At 51.5% G+C, this 22,226-nt stretch overlaps 6 protein-coding genes across 6 annotated transcripts; 3 read left to right on the top strand and 3 right to left on the bottom strand.

Moving 5' to 3' along the window:
- Positions 1–1,823: 1,823 nt before the first annotated feature.
- On the top strand, positions 1,824–2,332 carry N7458_008650 (uncharacterized protein; the record flags this gene model as incomplete). The annotated part of the gene is made up of 2 exons (XM_056912032.1): positions 1,824–1,850; positions 1,907–2,332. The coding sequence occupies 2 exons, from the start codon at positions 1,824–1,826 to the stop codon at positions 2,330–2,332; spliced, it is 453 nt and encodes a 150-aa protein (XP_056764858.1).
- A 158-nt stretch (positions 2,333–2,490) lies between these two features.
- N7458_008649 (uncharacterized protein) lies at positions 2,491–3,732 on the bottom strand (the record flags this gene model as incomplete). The annotated part of the gene is made up of 1 exon (XM_056912031.1): positions 2,491–3,732. The coding sequence occupies one exon, from the start codon at positions 3,730–3,732 to the stop codon at positions 2,491–2,493; it is 1,242 nt and encodes a 413-aa protein (XP_056764857.1).
- Positions 3,733–5,157: 1,425 nt separating this feature from the next.
- Positions 5,158–5,539, top strand: N7458_008648 (uncharacterized protein; the record flags this gene model as incomplete). Its single annotated transcript, XM_056912030.1, has 2 exons — positions 5,158–5,187; positions 5,213–5,539. 2 exons carry the CDS (start codon positions 5,158–5,160, stop codon positions 5,537–5,539), a joined length of 357 nt encoding a protein of 118 aa, XP_056764856.1.
- A 6,430-nt stretch (positions 5,540–11,969) lies between these two features.
- N7458_008647 (uncharacterized protein) lies at positions 11,970–13,154 on the top strand (the record flags this gene model as incomplete). Its single annotated transcript, XM_056912029.1, has 3 exons — positions 11,970–12,398; positions 12,497–12,914; positions 13,018–13,154. The coding sequence occupies 3 exons, from the start codon at positions 11,970–11,972 to the stop codon at positions 13,152–13,154; spliced, it is 984 nt and encodes a 327-aa protein (XP_056764855.1).
- Positions 13,155–14,157: 1,003 nt separating this feature from the next.
- Positions 14,158–16,418, bottom strand: N7458_008646 (carnitine O-acetyltransferase CAT2; the record flags this gene model as incomplete). The annotated part of the gene is made up of 4 exons (XM_056912028.1): positions 16,307–16,418; positions 16,134–16,173; positions 14,357–16,019; positions 14,158–14,290 (listed from the first exon to the last, which is right to left on the bottom strand). Exons 1-4 carry the CDS (start codon positions 16,385–16,387, stop codon positions 14,158–14,160), a joined length of 1,917 nt encoding a protein of 638 aa, XP_056764854.1. The 5' UTR covers positions 16,388–16,418.
- Positions 16,419–17,521: 1,103 nt separating this feature from the next.
- N7458_008645 (uncharacterized protein) lies at positions 17,522–21,474 on the bottom strand (the record flags this gene model as incomplete). Its single annotated transcript, XM_056912027.1, has 4 exons — positions 17,522–18,542; positions 18,603–20,349; positions 20,512–20,581; positions 21,097–21,474. 4 exons carry the CDS (start codon positions 21,472–21,474, stop codon positions 17,522–17,524), a joined length of 3,216 nt encoding a protein of 1,071 aa, XP_056764853.1.
- Positions 21,475–22,226: the final 752 nt, after the last annotated feature.

Genomic DNA, 22,226 nt, shown 5'->3' with positions numbered 1-22,226 from the left:
CTGACCGGAACCTGACCAGACTCAATCCATTGGGGGGACTGCATGTCAAAAAAATCATATGGCGCCCCACGACGTAAGGGGGGAGTATTTTGCCAGTCCCCGGAACGCATGGTTCCCCATCGCAGATCGAGGACCATAGGGGGAGGCCATCAACCGGAAAACCATTACTCAACAAAAATGACGGAGGCCAAACAATCCCCCGCCCAAAATCGCTTCTAGCCGACCAAGCCGAAGAAGATGGCCAAACAAGAGTAAATGACAACAGACTTTGCTCGGCGCCTCCAGGATTCGCGATCGCCCAAGAACCAAGGATGCGACCGACAAGTGACGTAAAGGTGTTCCGGGCGAGGGGGAACTCAGGGCAGTCCTGGCCTATCACACCGGGCGCAACGGCCGTGGTTCGTCCAAGAGGACTCACCAAGACGAGGCTAGGCGGGCGAGATTCAGGAGCAGGTACCACTCATCGGTCACCTTGATGTATGATGATGCTGCTGCTTTGTGTGCAGAGTGGTACACTTACGGGCGTGGCGTTGCGATCGTCATCCGTGCAGGGGTCCCGAAAGTCTTGTTCCGACCCCCCCGGGATCCGGTTACTCTGTGTGTCGATTGTCTGATTCTGGTTTCCAGTTGTCTACCCCAAGCTGATTATTATTGATTTGTCTTTTCACGGTAATGTGGACCGAGAGTGGGCCGCCCTGGGATCCTCCTCAGGGTCGCCTTGCGGTCGCCTTTTCCAGAAAATAGTATCGAAGGATGTCAAAGCGCCATAGTCGCCGACAAGAGGCATCAAGGGCGATCCCAATTCCTTGCAGGCTCTCTCTGCCCCTGTTTGGTGAGTGCGGTATTTCTGACGCTGACATGATGGTCAGGAGACCCCAACATCGCCCAAGTCCCAGTCCCTTTCCCCGTTGACCTCCATGGAACACAATCCGAGAACAAAGTTTGGCTGATCCACCGAGTGGTGGACCCCCAGCTTTGTCTTCCGGAAACGACCATCAGGGCAGAGCCCAACGGGTTCCAGACTGGGAGTCCAGAGATCAGATATGTGTAATGGGAATTCAAGAGCGAGATAGTAGTGAGAACAGATGCAACCTTGCATCTTGCTTGCACATGGCTATCTCACTGCATCGAGTCTACGAATAATTTACAATCGATGATCGACAAGATCGTATCGCAGACGCCACGCGCTCGCAAGGGATCGACCCAGCAAACAATGCAATGTACTGTACTATGTACGTATTTGATAGCTGGAGGGAGTTGTTCAAATAATAATCCTCGTAATTCAATTTGATGGGCACGCTTTCGGAGGCGCCGATGAGTATACTGTATACATTGTGACTATCGTAGAAGGATGAAAGGTCCTTCTGATTCGCTTGGCTAACCACTAGTTAAAGACCAGCCCTGAAGGCGGGGAGGGGAGGCGATGACTAAGCTAGGAGGGCGCCTGAGGTCCCTGGTGCCTGAGGTCCCTGAAGGTCAGGTGAGTGACTGATGTAATGAGGTCACCCCAAAACACTATACTAAAAGCGATTTTTCAGGTCGCAGTATATCGACATTGAGAACATTAAGGTTTGTTCTTTGATTTTCCTAAGTTGCGATTTCTTAGCATAAGAATCAGTGTAGCCCGACATGTTCAGCAAATGATTAGTTACTTGCTGTGCCAAATGTAGATCATCTACGGCAATATATACCGGATTTACCCTCAAGATATTTCTCGACTTAAATTAGTGCATCCTCGCAGTTTCTGCCTTGAAAGACGGTAAACATTATTGACCGAAACCATCGATATTAATGATCAGCCATCCGAGGGGATATTCGACAATATGATAGACACATCCTCCGGTACCATCGTCGCAGACCTGAACTGGAGCCCTCTTGAGCATGAATTACCCTGCGGCTACTCTAGAAATGTTTTGCCCTATACGACAATGGTCTGAACGCCGTATATACTCAATGGTTAGCTGCTGGGCCGGGACCATCCAAGTCGCTGAACCGTATCGTCCGGGCTGCCATAACCAACACCGCGACACAGCAGTTCGTCATCCAGGCACTTCGGAACAAGGGTGCTGTGACCGAGATTCTGGCATGGGATGTGAAAACCCAGCGTACTCTGAAGCGAGCAGACGATGAGGACCTCTTTACTGCTATCCTGGGTAGTCCCAATGGAGCGGGATGTGCATACCTGTTGGCGCAGCACAAGGCGCAGCTGGGTATAAAGCAGTTGTCATCAGTTACCATCTGGATGAGTGGGAGTACATCGTTCACGCTTTCCTCGCCGATTGGTACTATGCGGCAGAACCTGGGCCTCCCCTTTACGGTGGAACTGTGGTAGATCCCATGATGTTTGACTTTTTGGCCGCGGCCGAGAGACGCTGCCGTAGTGATTGAGCGAGTTCGGCGGAGATGCAAAGCAAGGCCAGGTCACGGACATGTTGGATTGTCGTCGTTGAGACCATACAAGGAGCGTTAGAAATAGGCAGAGTAAAAAAGTCAAATGGAAACGGTTCTAATGGTCGCGGATTCTCGGACCTCCCACTCGTTTTGTAATTTCTTCTCTACTTCCCCCACCTCGCGCGGATCCAAGATGCTTCGCCACGCGAATTGCCATAGGGATAGGTTGATAGAGGGCTTCGGGCCTTTGCGATTCAGAGGGCTCAACCCGATCGCTTGGATTCTCTTCTGACACCAAAGGGCGACTCCTAAGCGTCGATAGGAGTCGAACTTGACGGTGCGCAAGGGCGAAAACGACGTCTCTGACAGCAATTGCCATTGTCGCAGGCCAAATGTACCCAAATCAATTTTGTATGACTGGGTCACTGGCTCTGGATCAGGTCGTCGTGGCGTTGGCCACCTTCGTTCGACTGGCTGCCGGAGAAATGGGAGTCGCGGAGGGCCTCGACTACAGCCGCCACTGCTGCTGCCACTGGCGTCATGGGAGACGACGAGATTTGTTGCTCGTGCATGGTCGAGATACTCAGTAACGGTTTGGATTTCTTCCGCCTCATAATCAATGCTCCATTTGACAAAAAGATCTTGCTCTTTCATGCTTTGCAATCGCGCCAGGTCTTCAGCGGGCCAGCTGAGCCGAGACTGACCAGCGGCGGTGCGCAAATCATAGAATAATTGAATCCGCCAAAGTGCACGGGAAACTCGCTCCTCCTCCTCCCAGACTGGTGGGCCATAATTATTGACGGGGGCCTTGAAGCTTTTGAATCTTTGAGTCCATGGCGGAATCCTTTTGAGGTCCCTTGAATACCGAGCCTCAGGATCGACCATGTTATCTGGCCGGAGGGCATTGAATTTCTCCAGGTAGTGCTCAAGGCATACTACAGTCAAATAAGCTATTTGTGCGCATATAGAGAGCACTCGGCGGATTGTCGGAATAGGAGTGTTGTCAGGCAAGTCGTGCGGAAGGGGTGCGCTTGTCGGACGTGGGCCGCCTGGTCGTTGTGGCCTTATATCTTTGACCGTTACATGAATGAAGCCCGTGATAAAGGCGTCTAGGCTCGGGTATGCAAATGAAGAAGAGTCGAGCATGGCCACGAGAGAGATTGATTCCCGGATTTGATCACACTTGTTGTCTTTGGAGAAGATGGCGCGGGTGAGTTGAAGGCCATCGTGGTCGAACACGCGGGAGATGGCTGGCGATGCCCGTAGAAGGTTGTATAGGGATGTACAATCATCAAGACGAGAGACAATGTCGTGTAGAAGCTCAAAGGGTAGTGTCTCCATCTTGATGAATTTAATGAAGAGGGGTAAAGAAAGAAACATCTAAATACACCAGGAGGCCGTAACGTAATTCCTGACCACCCTGGCAACACAGCCCCGCTAGCCAGCCTTCCTAACTACCTGGAATCTTTGAATGAAAATATCTCAATGAAACAAATCAATTGGTCCAAACTTGGCAATCTTACAATGTATCATCTTTTGCCCTACCTCCCAATTCCCAGTACGTATCGACGGGGCTTTCTCAGGTGTAAATCTTGCTAAGTACGCAACTCGCCCTATGCGTGACTATGTCAGAAGAATGAAATGTTATTCTGGTCTGTTCGCTACCTTAGGTAGTTGATAATCGAAAATTTACACTTTCGTACTGACACAAATTTTTGTGTGATTGGCCGCAGGAATATAGATGTTTGGCAAAAATTATACAGAGCTAGAGAAAGAAGCACAATATACTTAGACATCCAGGAATTGGCAAAGAAGCATGCCACTAGGTTCTAATGCCTCGCGGGGGCCGACACAAGATTTCTTACTTACATTTCACGGATGATCTTAGTAAAGCCATCAAACTCATTATGCTATGCTTTGAAATCCTTGTCAATACTCTTCATATCATCCGACAAAGCCCGGCACGGTACTCGTCTTCGCGAAAACATTATCACTACACACAGCCTACACCAACAATTAGTTCTGAGAGGACTAAAGAGGCCAATACGTTGGGAGATAATGCTTTCAATTTCCAAGGCCATGTTCCTAGCGGCAGCGACGGTTTTCAGAGCGGCGTCAAGGACTTCTTATTTGGTAGTGATTTTACCCTCAATTCTTGTGAATGTGACAGCCAAACTCGATCTATTGGATGGAGAATATCTCGAGTCTTCACGGTAATTGAGCTCTATTTATATCAATCAAATGATTCATGCAGAAAGGGTTTAGGGTGATATCTAGATCAGGCCTGCCTTTGCGGTATTTTGTTTTCTGTAAGGCCTTCCATATCATGATAAGCATTAGACGGAGTGTGGACCGCTGGGGCGCCAAGCTTCGGAGATTGAATCAACAAGCTTTCACATTTCTAGTATAGTCCACTGAATATGAATGTCAAATTTCAGACCCCAACTCTAACACAGTACGTAAACTGCTCTCGTTTTGGGATTTGAAACTTGACGAATGGCACGATCAAAGAGATCCAGATGGGAGTGTATTCATGCGGAATTTCAGGATGTCTCAAACTGTAATCGTGTTTCTAAATTAGAAACTATAGCACCACTGAGGAATGGCACTTGGTCGACTTGTCATTGGGCTTCTCGTTCAGGACTCTAAGATATTTAAGAGCCTTGCTTGCCCGGGATAACATATTCTTCTCTACCAAGCAAGATTGTCTATTCGCTATTATCTCTTTCTCATTGTATTGTCCATTCAAATATTCTGAGCTTAATTATGAACGGCATCTTGGCTGTGATACTGCTGGTATGGTCATATATGTCCATACTAGTGGCCGCATCGTCGCAAAACACGACGATTACCACGACATACGGACCTGCTTGAGCTCAACAGCGAAGCATCTCGTACATTCCTTGCCTGTCTACAGAACACCGGCGTTGAATATAAAGTCTATGTCGACCCTGCTGGGGCTACTGTGGTTGTACCCGCGACAAAACGAGAGATTGACTTTGACGGTGTCGACGCGAAGCTGTTGAAGTGTATGATGCAAGTAAAACATCTCATGCACGTGGTCACCGAGTCATCCCTATACGACCACGATGAACATGAAAATGCGGTAGCTAGCCATTCTGTCACGCACGAGTGGCTGAGCGAATAAGGTGCCAATGGTCTAACGGAGATTGGTATACGACCTGCTACGGTCAATCCAACGAACAATACGACTGCCAGGATAGACAGCAGAAGAGATGTCAGACTGAGTGAAAGAAGCGCCAAGAGGCAAACTGGTCTTCTTTTTTTCTCTTTTCCTTTAGAATGGAATGATTGTGAGTCTGCAGACTTTCGAATTAATGGTGTCGCCCCAAATTGTCCCAATGCCTGGTCGGCTTATGGCAGTATCAAATTCGAAAATCCAGAGTCCGATATCTTGCTGGTGGATATCTACCCACACCATCAATGTCAGAAAGGGAAGTCTAGACAGGTTATGATTAATGGGCGCAGCATGGGTATTTGTCAAGCAAGGACAACGTATTCGTGGCAGGGCATGTTCCGCAGATGTATTACCTGCTCGGTATGGATGCCGCCTTATGGCGCGAAGCTACGCTAGATAAAGCAGTGAGTTGCGCATGATCGCTAGATGGGTGTGAGGTCAAGGAAGCCATCCAGCATTTTAGGCCGTTGCTGTGGATGTTCTTGTATTTGTGTTCTGGGGACCTATGAGATAGGTGTTGGCAGATATGTGCGACAACCATGGATCTGACAGTGTATGTAGAAAGAGGAGAATGTGCAGACTGTGCTCTATCTTCAATCACTTAAACATGAATCTCGAATTCAATCCCTAGTTCGTAGCAATTCGATGCGAGGTAACCAAATATTGACACGTAAGAAGTGCTATGCTATATATCGATCCAGCGTACTCGGTATGCTGCCTGAATTATACGGTGTCTATCTTAAGTCGCGAATACTGCTTAGTCAATCATACCGCGCACCAATCGGATATCAACAAGTCTGAATTGCTACGATGCCCCTTTGCTAACAATTTGTATGGGCAAAAACATGACTAAGCTAGGCGGGTGTTTTAGTATTTCCTTTTCCCTGGGGATCCACCCATCCTGCTGTTCCGACACACCCCCTCAGCGATTAGCGAGTGTTGAATATCTTCGCTAGTGTTGAATTCAATCGAGATGAGCGCTGATCTCCTGCAGCAGGCCCTCTCTCTTCTTCTTCCTTCTCTACACCTCGATTAGGTGCTATATATCCTCCATGCGCATCAATTTGACGAAATCCTCGTGCTTCTAGCGCGGTAGGATCTTCGTGAGGCTATCTGCTACCATCTTGGTAGTTAGAACCTATTTGATATCAATCCTGCCTGTGCTGATCTCTTGTCTCAACTAGTGTCTATGAATATCGACGTGACGAAGCTTCGTATCGATTTTAGCATGCTCGGAGGTCAACAACGTGACGGTCTGTTGGTTATCGCATCGCAGGGTGATCGTATAGCTTGGTTTGAACGAGATTCGGTCGAGGAATCGCTTCTACCACTGCAGCGAGCGTGTAGCGTCTAACAAACCAAGTAGCTTAGCTTCAGTAGTGGATATAGTAACAGTAGGCTGCTTCGTAGCCTTCTAATTAACTAGACCTCTATAAACCTAGCAGATATACCCTACGGAGCTTCGTCGATCTTGATTATCAGCGAAGGATACGTTACTTGCTAGTTCGATTGATTCTATGTCTCCTTTGTCTCTAAATTGCAGTGCCAGATATCGTGTAGTGTATAGGTAGCAGATCACCCTATCAACTACTCGCTAGTATTGTAGGCTAGGGTTTCGAAGGAACTATGATAATTTTGCGGCTACTTTCGCTGTATCTAGCCTAGTGATCGTGGTTGGATATTGCACTAAACCTACCTTTCCCTGGTATATCTTGATCTTAGCTAGTGTTACTATACTATCGAATAGCTTTATTTCTTCTATAGGGAGAGGTATATAGACAGGCGGGCGATCGGTTAAGTGGTATTTAGCAGCTATACTGCTGATGTAGGCGTCCTGGTAGAGCTAGAGCTTCTGCTATTTCCGATCGCGTATAATTCGAATGTTTAAGAACTACTCTACTTCTCTATAGTCCGTAAGCTCCTAGTATGCCTCTAGATCCTTCTTAAGCTGGCGAGCTTTCTTTCGTATTGGCGGTGATAGGTAGTTCGCGATAAGGATATCGTCGACGTAGAAGAAGACGATAATACCGTGTATGACGAAGACGTATAGGTCTTCAGGAATAGCTACTAGGCCAAGCTTCGTAAGAACGGTTGATGCTTCCTATTACTAGAGTTTCGGTGAAATACGTAGGCTATAAAGCACTCGGTCAAGTTTCTAGTATATCCCCGGTTATTCAAATCCTTTAGGCATCTTCGTATAGGTCTCTATAGGTAGCTTGCTGTTCAAGAACGCGGTGACTGTATCCTGCTAGCGTAGATCGAGGTTAAACGCTACGACGAGGGCAAAGATTACCCTCGCTGCTCGTGCTGCTAGTATTATAGCTCTTTTATCCTTAGGAGTTATCGTTTCAAGGTCTCCTCGTACGTAGATACGTGCCTTAAGCTTCTACAGATAGCCGTCTTGGTCGAATTTGTATGCGAATACCTATCGGAGTAGTAGGATCTGTTTCGACACATTATTCGGTCGCTTTATCATAGTAAACGTTGATTTCTCCTAGAGAGAGCGTATTTCCTTTACGCAGGCGGCCAGGAAGCCTTCGGCTATCGAGTGCTTCATTATATTCTTCTACCTATCAGGCGCAGGGGGTAGATCGTCTCTATAGTGCTGTATCGGCTTCTCTATGTATAGGGCTACGGCGAATGTGCGTAGTAGCTCTGGTAGATCGTCTTTAATAGCCGGTAAGATCGTTGCGTACGCTTGGTAGTCAGGGTCGGTTCTTAGTCTTCTTCTTCTACTTCCCTCGATGATATTCGCGGCGTCGATTCCGTCGTTCCTTCGCGTATAAAGCTCTGTGTATAGCTGCTGCTCGCTATCGGATAGCGTATCCTCTTCTTCGGCTTCGTGCGGAGGGTTTAGTTCTATCGGCTAGTCTTTATTATCGCAGATATCTCGCTCTTGAGGTTCAAGTATAGTCTGCTGGTCCACCCCCTAAGCAGCGGTAGGGCTAATTTCAGTGGTAACTCGCTCTTCTAGTAGGCTCGGTGGTAATTCAGGCGGCTCTTCTGTCGGAAATGCGCCTGGCAAGTTATCATTCGGAGGCTCCTGGTCTACCTGTAGGTGGCCGTCTCTATCAGGTTCCGGGGTAATCGGTGCGATCACCCCCTGAGGTATATCGCAATCTCTCTGATCTTGAGCTTCCTGGTACGTATGATCTTCCTCTTCTAGCAGGATAGCTTCCTGCTGGCCTTCCTACTAGCCTTCCTGCTAGCCTTCCTGCTGGCCTTCCTGCTGGCCTTCCTGGAGATCTTCCTGGGTGTTTCGATTGACTGACGTATTAGTAGGGATACCGATATCTTCGCGAAGCACTTCTATCTGTTCTTCCTCGGTCAAAATCGTCGGTTCAGGTGCAGGAAGGGTTCTCTCTTCCTAATACTGTATATTAGCCTTCTATTTCCTTGATTCGTCGAAGTGTGCATCTCTCACGACTTCTATCTTCTCTCTCGCAGGGAACTATATCTTCCATATATTTGATGCGATATAGCTAACAAGGAAACCGATTTCTGCGCGGGGAGAGGTCTTCTGCAAGCGTGGGATATTACGGATACGGTAGTACGACAGAGAGCTATATACGCGCAGGTTAGCTAGATTAGCCTTCTTTATCCTTTCGCCGCCGAAATCTCTTCGTGCTTTATCCTATAGCACGATCTAGCGATTCTCTTCCTTTAGGTAGGTAGGGATTCGGTTCAAAATCTATACTGCAGTGCTTACTATCTCTAGCTAGAGTTGTTTCGGTAGCTTGCTCTCGATCTGTAGATGCCTCGCTATCGTCAGGATAACTCCTCCTGATCGCTCCGCTAAGCCGTTTTGCTTAGGGTAATAGGGGATACTATACGATATAACGATACCGATATTGCTTAGGAAGCCTTCGATCTCTTGGCCTGCGGAGGTCTTATTATTATAATGAAATGCCCTGATCGGTAGGTTCTACTAATTCTTGACGAGAGTAATGAATCGCCTTATGCCCTCTCTATACTCCTATTTGTGTTCATGAGTGTATAACTAGTAGAATCGAATCCCTTCAACATAGAAATACGTTATCTATTAGTGTCTGTTATATCTAGGTGGAAATTAGACTAGATCGAAGTAAATTCGGCCGTATTTACTAAAGGTTTAGCTAATCAGTCGTCGTGAGATCTGCTTCGGTGCGCTTGAGAGATTGCAGACCTAACAAAGCTCTCCTCCTTCTATTAATAGTGTTTCTAGTAGGTCTTCGCTGATTTTGACACTATCTACTATTTCGGCAGTCTTCTTTATTACACGAGCGGATATATAAGCAAGTCTTCGGTGCTATCGATCTGCTAAGGCTTCCGAAACGAGTAGTTTCTCTGATCTGCGAACTGCATACGCGTGGGTATCGGTTTCTAGTAAGGATTGTGGAGGATCTCCTAGTTAATCGAATGCCTATATCTTTAGCGGTTTTATAAGATATACGCTAATAATTGGTTCACTAGTAGAATCCTTAATATATTCGGTGTCCTCGTCCTATCGTATACCTTTCTCCTTTAACGTAGTATATAACATCAGGTTAGCATGGAAATTTGGCGAGTACACAACGTTACTTAGGTAAATTAGCCGGGTTGATCTATTAGGGCCTATACCGGTTATAATAGCGCTTCTAGTCCCTTCTATAGCAGTGATTGAATCGCCTGTCTTTAGGCCTGCTTTCTCCGGTATAAAGGTAGTGAAAAGGTCTTTCTAGTTATATATATGTACTGATGAGGCAGTATCGAGAAACTAGCGCTTTCGAATATCATTATTAGTGCCTCCTGTGGTCTTCACGCTTTAGTAGACCTGTTCGATTAGAAAGCCTGTGGTAAAGTAGGAGCTATACAGTTGAGTGATATTGGCTATATTTGTAGCGGGCTTCACTCTATTCTTCTTATTATACTCCTTGACAGACTTCTCTATCCAGGTCTTCCAAGCTATATCTCTCGCAAGACGATCTTCTACACGCTTAGCCTTCTATTTCGAGAGAGGTTTATCAGGAAAAGCCTCTCTATTAATCGTCTAGTAGTGCTAGGGCTTATGAACTTTGTTACTACAAGGGCACTAGCGCTTAGGAATCGGTGGTAAGGATCTCTCTCGCGGTAGTTGCTGTGCTTGCTGCTACGGCTGTAGCGGCTCTGATCTAGCTTCCTCAAAGCCCTGTAGTGTTGAAAATGATGCTTTTGAGATCGTACTAACTGCGCTCGATCTCTGCGGGTATAGCTCGCGATAGGTTCCTCTGAAATTCTCGATCAAATCGCGCGTATCCTATTCTTCCTAATACAAAACGATCGCTTTAAACTTCAGCTGCTACTATACTAGGAGTATCTCTTTTACTACACGGAGGAAATCCTTATTGGCGCTCTTGATCTCTAGCAGATCTAGGCTAACCGCCTGTTCTCTTAGTGAATCCTATTCGTTGATCCACTAGTCGATATCAGCACCTTTCTTCGGTGGTAATGCTGATACCCTCTTCTACTGCGCACGTATATCTTCTTCCGCCGCTGTTGATCGACCAAATCGAGTATGGAGATACACAAGCCGTTCGTACGGGGTTTGGTAGTTGAGCATAGAGGTATAGTAGATAGGATCCAAATTAGCGATGATCCATTCGTTCATAGCTTCTAGGCTCTTGCTCTGTTGCTCCTATTCAGTATAGTCAAGCTTGTATATGTCTATGCGATCTCTCCATTCTCGTTTCGTCGACTCGCTGCCGTCTTCGGGGTATTGCGGCCTTCTTGGTTGGCGAATCGGTTGTTTAAGATAGTCTTCTTCGAGCTGAGGGTTGACTAGGTCCTATACCCTCTTCTAGCGTGTATATATCTTGATTCGTGCGAACCAATTCCTCCACTGCGGTGGATCTTTCAGTTTCTCGCCTTTTAGGGCGGAGACTACTGCTGAATCTATATTGATCGCGTTCTTCTTTAGCAGTCAATTCGATCGATAGGAAGGTCAGGGGTAAGAAGGAGACGTCTGGCCGGGTCGCTATCGCGGATACACCTTGCGTATAGCTTGATTTGACGAATATAGCCTTCTTACTGGCGAATCGGGCTCATAACAGTCGCGAATACTGCTTAGTCAATCATACCGCGCACCAATCGGATATCAACAAGTCTGAATTGCTACGATGCCCCTTTGCTAACAATTTGTATGGGCAAAAACATGACTAAGCTAGGCGGGTGTTTTAGTATTTCCTTTTCCCTGGGGATCCACCCATCCTGCTGTTCCGACATCTTATGGGCAGGTTCAATCATGTGATCTGTTTCCCCGCGATATGCTGACTCATCTCGATGAACATGCCCGCTGCCTAATCCTCCGAGCTTCCTCCAAAGCTCCAATTTCACGAAGCTCCATGCTCTTGACCATCTCGTTCTCTTCATCATATCGATCATCATGCCACCCGACCTGAACTCGCTGCCACCGTCTCGCTCATCCTCAACCTCATCCTCTTTCCCACACCGGAACCCATCCGCCGTTTCCCCGGGCACTACAACCCCCTCCCCCGCCGTCAACCCCAGCTCTACCTCCCCACGGCCCTCACACGGGTCCAGCATCGGCCGAGTATCGGTCTCCGAGCGACGTCGGTCAGCAGCCGGGATGCATCTCAATATGAACGAGACTGGCTCTACAGCCTCGGGCAATCACCACAGTGATGCACCCTGGTCCGAGCATCGCAGCTCGATGGGCCAGGCATTCCGCACTGCCAGTCCCACCAGTCACGGCGGCAGCCCGGTCTTTGCGACCGCGGACCCGCACCATCAGCGGGCCCCATCGTTGGGTGAGCTGCATCAGGAATTGGAGCAGGAGCAGGAAGCACAAGTGGTGAGTCTTATTCCATGATGCGTTTAGTTCGCTACTATTGAATTGTTATCGTTGGAGCAGGCAAGTATTCAAGGCTAACAAAACACTCCTCCCAATAGAACCGTCTTCTACAGATGATCCGCAGCCAACAGGCCCAGCTACAGCAGTACCAGCAGCAAAACCAACAACACAACTCGTCCGCGTCAGGTACAGCAGTCATCGACGATACTACCACTCCAGCATCAGACCGGTCGGCCACCTTCTTCCCGCCTATCCCTCCACCCGCAACTGCGCCCAGTAATCGTCTCTCAATCTCCTCCGTTTCTAACCGTCGATCGCGTCCATCCAGTCAAGCTGCTTCACCGAATCTGCGACCACGGGATGCATCGCGGGGACCCGAGGGCACGGAGGCGTTCCCGAGTCTGCGGGAAAGTACATCCCGACGAAGCAGCCGAGATGAAGGGGCATACTATCAAGCCGAAGCCGCTATGCTTAGCCGGGAGAATCAGATGCTGCGCCAACGGATCCGAGAGCTAGGTGAGTACTCACGTTCAGGCCTTGCCATGCGCCCCCGCAATGCAATTCCAAACAATAAAGGATTTAGTTTCTGTAGCCTGTGCTAACCATTTTCCCCACAAAGAACGGCAAATCAGTGAAATGACCACCTCCACGAGGCCGACTACTTCTACGGCCCCCTCCTCGACCCCGGCACCAGGGCAAGAGGCGCCCGAAACGGCAGATCCACAGGCCGTGCGTTCGGCAGATGCCAAAGACTGAAATGTCCTTTCTTCCAGAAACTTTTTGTTTCCAGGTGGCGGGACAACTCCACCACCCGATGATCATGATATCATTTGCTTTTGGGGGTTATGATAATCAATACCGGCTTTCTGGGGGTGTATAGGCGTATCTAGACAGGAACTGGTTCTGTTCATTTTACCTAGCTCTATGCAATAATGAACCGTCTCAGCTGGCCAGATAAAATTTGAGATTCTGGTTAGCTGAGATTTCAAGAGACCCGTCTCATGAAATGTGGGGTGAAAAAACCGAGAGTGCCATTGCTCAGCTTGCAAAACAAGAATTTCCCCTCGACAACTGGATTCTCTCAGCTATCCCGAAGATCATGTATCGACCTTCGCATTCAGTGATATCCTGGCTAACGTGAGCATTTCATCCCTGATAGACCCTGTTCTGGACAGGTCTTTGCTTGAGATATCCACACGACACTGGAAACCTATAGATTCGAGAGAGATTGAACGGCATTGCTGAGTCTTACGACTAGACTTTGGCAGCTCTTAGGGGGTTTCTTCATCCTATTATCCAAACGAACCTGTCTGCTTGTTATGCTTTCTATGAACACTTGAATATTCAAACAGGGAATGCGATTTAATCATGACTGGAAATAGTGACAGGACCTTTTCTGTTCCACAAAATGAAATACAAGCTGATTTCCTTTCCACTTCCACCATTCATCAAAGTAAATCCCATTAATACTAGCCTGACCGCCAAATCCTCTAGGTATAATGACCCTACGTGAAAAAAACAGGATGAAAGAGTTATTCAGGATATATATGTTATCCATAATGTATTCATGTTGTATCCGCACAACTATACAAGAGAAGCATGTCGCAACGACAGTACAAAGATATCTTCATCTATAGCGGCGCTGAACCCAGATATCACAAAACCGAGAAACCAAAGGGAAGAGAAAAGAAAAAAACCAAAAATGCATAGATGCATGCAACCCAGACAGATCACTTTCTACAGCTTCATAGCTAAAGCTTTACAGCTTGGACTTCTCGGGTTGAGCGGCCAGGTCGGGGAGGAGGACGTCGCGGAGTTCTGTGGCGGCTTCGTTGAGGTAGTAGCTCATGCGGTGGGCGCCGAGACGCTTGCAAACGATGTTGAAGTTGAGACTAAAGATGGAAGTATTAGTATGAAAGTAGACAGGGCAATAAGAGCTTGACGGGGCAGTGGCATACCTGTTCTCGTTGATCATGTAGGCAATTCCGAATCCATCATCAATAACCTGGCTCCATCCGTATCCGTTGAAGAACTCCGAGCTCAGCTGGGAAGAAGAAATGTACCAGGAGCCGGAGTAAGTGAAAGCGGGATCCTCGTAGATCGCAGGAAGCTTCTCGCCGGGCTGGAGCAGCTTCTTCAGACCGAAGAGGTGGCGGTCCACACCGCGGCCGTCGCTAGCCTCGAGAGTGTACTTGGTGTGCTGGGCCAGCGCGGCACGGAAGAGCTTAACGACCTCCTCGCGGGGCACGCTGGGGTCGCAGAACGCGCGGGTGAAGGCGGTACTCTCGTCGGAGACGGTACGCGTGGTTTCGGTGCGGCCCTGCTGGAATTTACGGGTGGAGGCGGACTCGTAGGTGGGGCGGTTCTTGCCGTACATCTTGTAGTAGGCCAGTTGGATGACCATCTGGACGTAGGCGTCGGGGCTGCACTTGAACTTCTTGATCAGACCCTTGCCGTAGCCCTGGTAGGCCTGGACGACGAGCTCGTGCGAGCCGATCTGCTTGCGGTGGTATTGGGCGGCGATGTCGATGGCCTCGTTAGCCTCGTCATTCAGGGTGAACTTGATGGCCTTAGGGTCGGCCAGCTGGGAGCGGACGGACTTGGCAGAGAGATCAATCTTCTTGCCGAAGATCAGGCCGTTGACAAAGTCGTTGAGACGGTGGGTGGGGGTACCGTCCATCATGGAGTGCTCGCCCATGAAACCGGCAGTGCCGTTATCGTTGACAATGAACTGCAGAGGCTTGTCGAACCAGCGGTTGGTGCCATCACCGTGCCAGTATTGGTGAGCACGCTCCTCCAAGGTCACTGGCTTGGCATCGTCCAGGCAGACGACAAAACCAGCGGACTCAATGTCGCGCAGAGCCTGCTCGTTGGCCGGGTCGGCCGCAACCAGCTTCTCGCGGGCAGCAGTCCAGTGATCACGGTCTGCGACAGTCAGCACACCGACCGGCGGGGCAGGCTGGGCAGTCTCGTAGATGCGCTGGAACTGGTGCTCAAGCTCGGACACGTTCAGGGCCTGACCGTCCACGACGAGCGGCACCTTAAAGAACTGGTTCTTGCGGACGGCGATGATGTGCTGGTTCTCGGCCGCAGAGTACTTGCGTGGGAAATCCTCGGGCTGGGCGGGGATACGGCAGCAGTTGAACATGTACTCGTACGAGCTCATGGCCATGGGCTGACCGCGCATGTACTCGGGCTCGAGGGAGCCATCGTCGACCTGGCGCTTGAACTCCAGCGCCGCGGAGGTGATAGCAGCGGCACGCTTGGCAGGGTTGCGGCGCTCCCGGTCATCACGGTAGGAGTAGAAGTAGGAGACGTAAGGAATGACGGGGTCACGGTAACCCAAGTAGGCGGCCGAGTTCCACCACTCGGAGATCCAGTTCTTGATCTTGGGGTCGGCGGCACGCTCCAGAAGGCGCTTCTGCAGAGGCTCGCCCTCACCGCCAGGGCGGATGAAGGCCTCGACGGCCTTCTTGGTACGCTCGAACTCGGCCTCGGACACCAGCGGGTGGACGGACTTGAGGTAGCGCTTGCCGGTCTCCTCGAGAGTTGGGACGGGGAGGCGGGGCAGGGAATCCTCGAAGCGGAGCATCTTGCCCTTGGAGAGATCTTCCTTGTATCCTGATCGGCGCATTAGTTGAGTCTGATGCGATGCGCACGAGTTTGTCGGCTCTTGCGGACACGAGCGCACACTTCATGAGCTTCGTTATGGGCGCGGGGCATGTGATAACTCACCCTCAGGGACGGATGACGCCTTGCGAGCCATGGCAGGAGTCTATACAGGGGGAAGTCAGTTCAATTCTTCGTGCTTTTTTCCTTTGCAAGCTCTTCTCGCCGCGACTGCTCTGCACGTTTTTTTCTCGCATTTCCAGAGCAGCTCACAACGAGATCGGAGGTGGCCGTCTTACCGAGCGGGCGAGTAGTTGTGTCGGAGGGAGCCGGGGCCTTGACAGGGTGGAGAGACGGCTTCGCGCAGAGGCAGCGAACATCCCTCTCAATGGTATAAAGATTGGAGGATGCTTGGGTATAAAGAGGAAGAGGAAGCAAGAAAAGACAATGTGTCGGAGTTTGGTCAGGAGAAAGACCTAATAAGAAACTGGGTTGACCGGCTGAAATGCCTCGGCTGTACGGAGAGCCCCAAGCGGCCAGCGAGGGCGGTGTATGGCTTGGTTGGGTATGGTCACGTCCTGTCACAGGAACATGTGTCGGTCCCGTCCGGGCTGGGGGATCCGCAGTGACTCACTCCGAGGAAAACGACGAGTGACTGAAATACAATTACCAGGCTGGTATGGCTGGGGTCAGCCGCTGTGCCTCGGTTGACTGTGGACAAGTCCGGGGCAAGTCCACAGTGGACCGAAGGCCAAAGGCCAAAGGATTCCAAAAACAAAGGACGGGGACCGGGATCGGTTCACCGAAAGATGGACTGCCGAGCAAACGTCGGAATAATACGTTTGCTCGAAACATGACGATGCATAAAAACGAGCCCTAAATCATGTCACATCGGTATGATCTTCTCGGTCGGTTAGACTTTACGCAAAACCCGCGGTGGGCTCCCCATTTGCGGGGAGAGCTTCGACTAACGTTAAGTAACTTAACTGGGTTACGGAGCGGGACTAGCGATCGACTAAATCAACATCAACTTGGCCGGGAAACCCCAAGGTGCTCTCCGCGGAGAGAGTCATCAATATTAAAGACACTAAATACTCGAAATCAAAACAATACATCGCAGTGAGAGGGGCAGACGTATGTATCCCTGTCCGGCGCGCTCTGATGTAAAGCCACAGAACACATCCCTTCATCCGCGCCCGTTGACCCGAATGGTCAGAACAGCAGGCAAAGAGTAACAAGGCCAATAAAAAGAAAACAAACAAATCACCGCACACCCAAAAAGTCCAAGACTCGCTATTCGCAGGTATCAACAACCCAAAAAAACCAGGAAAACAAAGGAAAAAAGAGAGAAAAACGCCACAAGTCCAATTCAGGACCCAGATAAACAGATAAATAGATGACCCCGTAGAGCATGGGGACCCCACAGATGCCGCATAAAGTGTAGGTGGATCCGGGATAAGGAAAACGTCACTGTAGAGCGAGAAATGCGGAGAAGAGATCTTCGTAGAAAGGCATTAGGAGACCGGCTGGACAGGCGTAGGCTGCTCCTGGCCCTCCAGAGAACGGGGAACTTGCACTCCGCGCTCACGAAGCTCGTCCATCCTGGCCATCGCGGGCCCCGTGCAGATGCGGCCCGTCTGCATCAACGTACGCAGGCGCTTGCGTCGGGCCTCGCCGCTTCGCTCTTCCCCGCGCCCGACCCCGTCATCCACCCATTCCACCCGGTGGACCTTGAAGCTTACCCCGTCGTGACGACCTGTCCATTTGCGGGACTTGAGGCCAAACATCACTGTCGATTCATACTGGTCCACACGGGGCAGGATCAAAAGGGTAATGTGCAGGTCCTTGTCGGCAGGAGGAACGGGCGGGAGTCGGGGCTTGCGAGCCTCCTTCTCCCCCTTCGATCCATTCGCGCGGTCTTCCGCTGTAGGCTGCGGGGCATGCTGGTAGGTGTCCTTGATTTCCAGATCCAGCATGGATTCATCCACATCCTCTCCCCAGGCACCTCGGATGTATCCCGAGTGGATGGCAGCGGCAACGGGGTCGGAGTCATCCGTATAGACGCCTGTGCCCCACAACGCTCGTCGCGCACAGATCTCTTCACGCCGAGCCGCACCGATACGGAAACGGGGGACGCGAACGGTGAAAGTGCAATTCTCCCGCTGTTCAAACCGGGGAAGGGGTTGCGGGGTTGTCGTGTAGCCAAACTTGGCGCTTTCCAAGGACGCTTTGGCACCGGGAGCGCCGATGTGGGGGGTATACAGGGTGGACCCCAGGTGGTAACGCGGCAAGTGCGCCACACTTGACAAGAGAGGTTCGAGATTCACAGTGGTACGGGGTTCCCGGATGGGGGATGCGGCAACAGGGGCGGTGGGTCGAGGTGCGTGATGGTGGTGGTGGTGATGATGGTGATGGTGACCGGCTGGGGCCTCAGCGGGAGTAGATGTTCGACCTAACAAGTTCGAAGGCGTAGGCCGATGCAGACCGCTCAGAGTAGCAGCTTCGTCATCGGCCTTGTGGCGGTGATGGTGGTGACTAGTAGAGAAGGTTAGCACATCTTGGTATATAAAACTAGAGAAAGGTATGATCCCATACTGGTGATGGTGATGGTGCACATGTCGAGACCGACGACCACGGCTGGAGAGCCCGGCACCACCATCGTCCATAGGAACATCCTCATCGCGTGACTTTCTAGATCGCCGTTGGCCAGTCGCCGATGCTGGTCGAGTAACTTTGGCCTCGTCGGCATCCCCATTTATCGAGCGACCAGTGAGACTATCGCGCTTAAATGGACTGGCAATCAGCGGTGTTGACGGGCCACTACCCGATGACCCAGCAGTGACACCCCCAACACCACTGCCGATTCCAGAGAACACCCGGCCCAGCTCATTTTTGATCCCCGGTTCTCCTGAAGGACCAATGAATGGAGCTTGGGCACCCTGAACAGCCTGGGGCAGTGGAGAAGCCCGGCCACCGCGTTTGCCATCGACGCCCACTGCCAGTAGATTCCGGTGGTGAAGCAGCTCATCACTGCCTTTGCGCCGTTCCGGCTCCTCGACTGCAGACAGTCCAAGGGAGGGAGCTGTCGTGGAAGAGGCTGTTACAGGAGTCGAGCCCAAACGTGGAGGTTGTTGCTGGGACTTGCTGAGATAGGGCGACTCGCGTTGTGTGGGCGAGACCTGACCGTGGCCGGTTTGCAGTGACAGTGAAGGCTGCCGACCACCTCCAGGCTGAGATCCCAGAGACTTGGTATAACTCTGGATGGCACCGAATCCAAAGCCTGATCCCGTATCAGGTGCCGGGAAGCGTTTCGTCTCGGGGGATGATGGATGCGAGCGACCGTGATCCCACGCCGACGACGCGGTCGTGTGCCGTTCAAGCGGTTCCCGTTCGCCGTACAACGACCCGAATCTTGTTGACGTGCCAAGCGGGCCCTTTGTATCCAACCGAAGAAGGGTGCGCTCTCGCTCCCGCTCTCTTTCACGCTCTCTTTCACGCTCTCTTTCACGCTCTCGTTCCCGCTCTCGTTCCCGCTCTCTCAGCGCATTTTCTTCCGAGCGGCGATCCCCAAAGATACTACTGAAGCGACCATGCGTTTCCCGACTCTGGGGCTCGAGAGCGCCATACGATGAAGAACTAGCACGTTGCCCAGGCTCGTATCGGTCGGGACCAGCACCGGATGGGCGGGAGAGAGGACTATAACCGGATGGACGCGTTGAAGGATCGGCGTTCGGAGGCTGGCTATTAGGCCGAGCGATGGGCCCGCTGAAACTCATGCGACGGGGCTCATTGTAGGGCGGTTCGGCAGCGGAGATCTGAGGGGACGGATTTGTGGAATGCGGCTTTTCGGGGTATTGAGAGAGTGGTGCGCGTGACAGGCCGCCGAATTTAGCCTGCTCGACACCTCCAAGTAGACTTGACCCACCACCAGACCCAGACCGGTATGGCCGGCCAATCGACGGCCTGGAGAACGACTTCTCGGGGGTATGTGATCGACGGAATGCCGACTGGTCTAGTGGTGATGGTCGAGATGGGCCCGTGGGTGGTGACATGGCGGCAGAGGCGGACAAAGGCGCATTACCGAAGATCGACGACCCCGGGGGACGCGAAAAAAGTGATGATCCAATATCTCGCGCCGGGCGTTCTGAGTCCGATCCTAGCATGGCAGAGATGGACATGCTGCTGCCGGGACGATGGGACGGGGCACTGGGCGCGTCGCGGGAAAGTAGGGATGAGGCGGGCGCGTTGGTCGACTGTGATCGGGCGCCGTAGGAGTGTGGAGGAGAGGGAGGAGGCATTTGGCGGTTACCAAAGGCTGGCGGCGCAGAGTGTTCTTGAGGTCCTGTAGATGGTCAAAATAGTCAGTGGATGCACTTGGAACAGGGGCATCATGCAAGCCTAAGAAAAAGATAGCCAGCGATGCAGTCAGAATGCTGGGCGGCGGCTAGATCCACGTAGCGCAGTTGCAGTCGACCTGCATGGCGCGCGTCGCGGTCGCACTCACCGGAGTACACGGGACTCCCACTGCTGCCTTGGGACGCCCTGCGCCCAAAGCCAGAAGGCGGGTGGTTCATCTCGCGCAATAGCTCAGCGTCAAGAAAGGTAAGAAGCTGATGAGAAGCTGAATCCACCCGGGTCCAAGAAGCAGGACTGGGAACCCGTGACTCCGGAAGCTCGACCGCTAGGCCCAGAAGAGACTAGCTCCGCTATGCCTAATTGGGACTAGCGTTCCCGATGGATCTGCGCCACCGGGGAAAAAGCATCAAGGCTGAGAAGAGGCTGGGGGAGAGGGAAGCAAAAGCAGGCACTGTGGCAGATAGGGGGATCGATGACGCAAGGAGACTTCAGATCGCTAATAGCGCTCCAAGTATCGGGGGGTAACCTTGAATGTTGCGCCTCAACGCAAGACAATACCCAAAGTGGAGCGAGGAACCGGACGGGGGAACGAGAACCACGGGACAAGTCCGACCCCAAGTCTTGGTGAATCCGGGGGACACAACAAACAGACCTCGGAAGAGCACGAGGGAGTCTGTGATCCCTCCGAACAAGAAAATGACACCGCAATGACTGGGGAAAGAAAAACACAAACCTTCTCGATAAGGAGCTCCCTGCGGTTGGGAGTGATTTCGGCGATGCGTGTGTGCGTGCTGCCGCGTTTCGAGGCTGGCATTCCGCCGATGCTGGTGTGCATGCTGGTTCCGCGGCGGAGAAATCGCCGCCCCAGCATTCTCCCCCGGACCCCTTGCGACGCCCTTGATGCACCCGGTGAGTATAGATCTGATGAAGTAGCCGGATACTCGTAGCGACTGGCCGGTCGGGGCTTGTCGCTGTCGGTGCGACGGCGAGGGTCATCGGCGGGTGAGAGACCGCTGGACTGGCGAGCACGATCATCGCGCGGCTCTTGGGAATTGCCTAATGGCGGCCGGGGCGGATACGAGTTCTGATGCAGTCGACGGAAGAGATCCATCGTGGGCGCGTGCCCTGGGGTGGGGGATACGTGTCAAGGTGTGGAGATCAAGAGACGACCGTCAGGAAGAGGGCGCGGCTAAGCAGACTTTGCACGGTGGACGGGCAGGAAGAAAGATAAACAGGCGCTTGGAGAAACGAAGCGCAGAGAGCTGGAAATGATGTCGAGGATCAGCGGTTGATCGCGCGATCCATGCCCGGTCGGAGATAGTGCGCCCGAGAGAGGTGAGGAGGTGCGGAGATAGAGGAGACAGCCGAGGGTGAGGGGCTGGGCGAGAGGATGGATTGGAAGGCTGTAGAGTTGAGGGGATGGTGCGGGTGGGCGGTTGTTAACTGAGGGAGAGGAAGAGTGAGAAGGAAGAATCACAGGTCCAGACCGAAACGAGTCAAGAACGGAGAAGATGGTTCAGGAGGAGAGTCCGGAGGAAAAACGGTGAGCGGCTTAGCGCGGTGGTGGATGGGGCCCAGGGCCAAGACGCATGTGGGGATCGGGATGGGAGAGCACGCTCGTGCGCGATGAACAGGCACATTGGAAATCGAGGAGAAGAGCAGATTCAGCCGGTAGTTCAGATTAGGCTATATATCGAGTATTCTGATTGAATCTCAAGCCTGGAGATAGTCTCGTAGTCTGGCATTGTTCTTGTCTTCCCAGGCTACTATGTATGTACTGTTGGGCGCAGCCCCCTGATGCCCTAAAACTAAATGGAACCATTCTGGAGGAGCTAACCGACGTCAGGCAGCATGCACGGACTT

Source organism: Penicillium daleae (genome assembly GCF_028827525.1).
Source record: "Penicillium daleae strain IBT 16125 chromosome Unknown utg000007l_segment0_segment0, whole genome shotgun sequence".
Lineage (NCBI taxonomy): Eukaryota > Fungi > Ascomycota > Eurotiomycetes > Eurotiales > Aspergillaceae > Penicillium > Penicillium daleae.
Note: the sequence above shows the minus strand (reverse complement) of the source record. Positions and strands in the feature narration are given on the sequence as shown.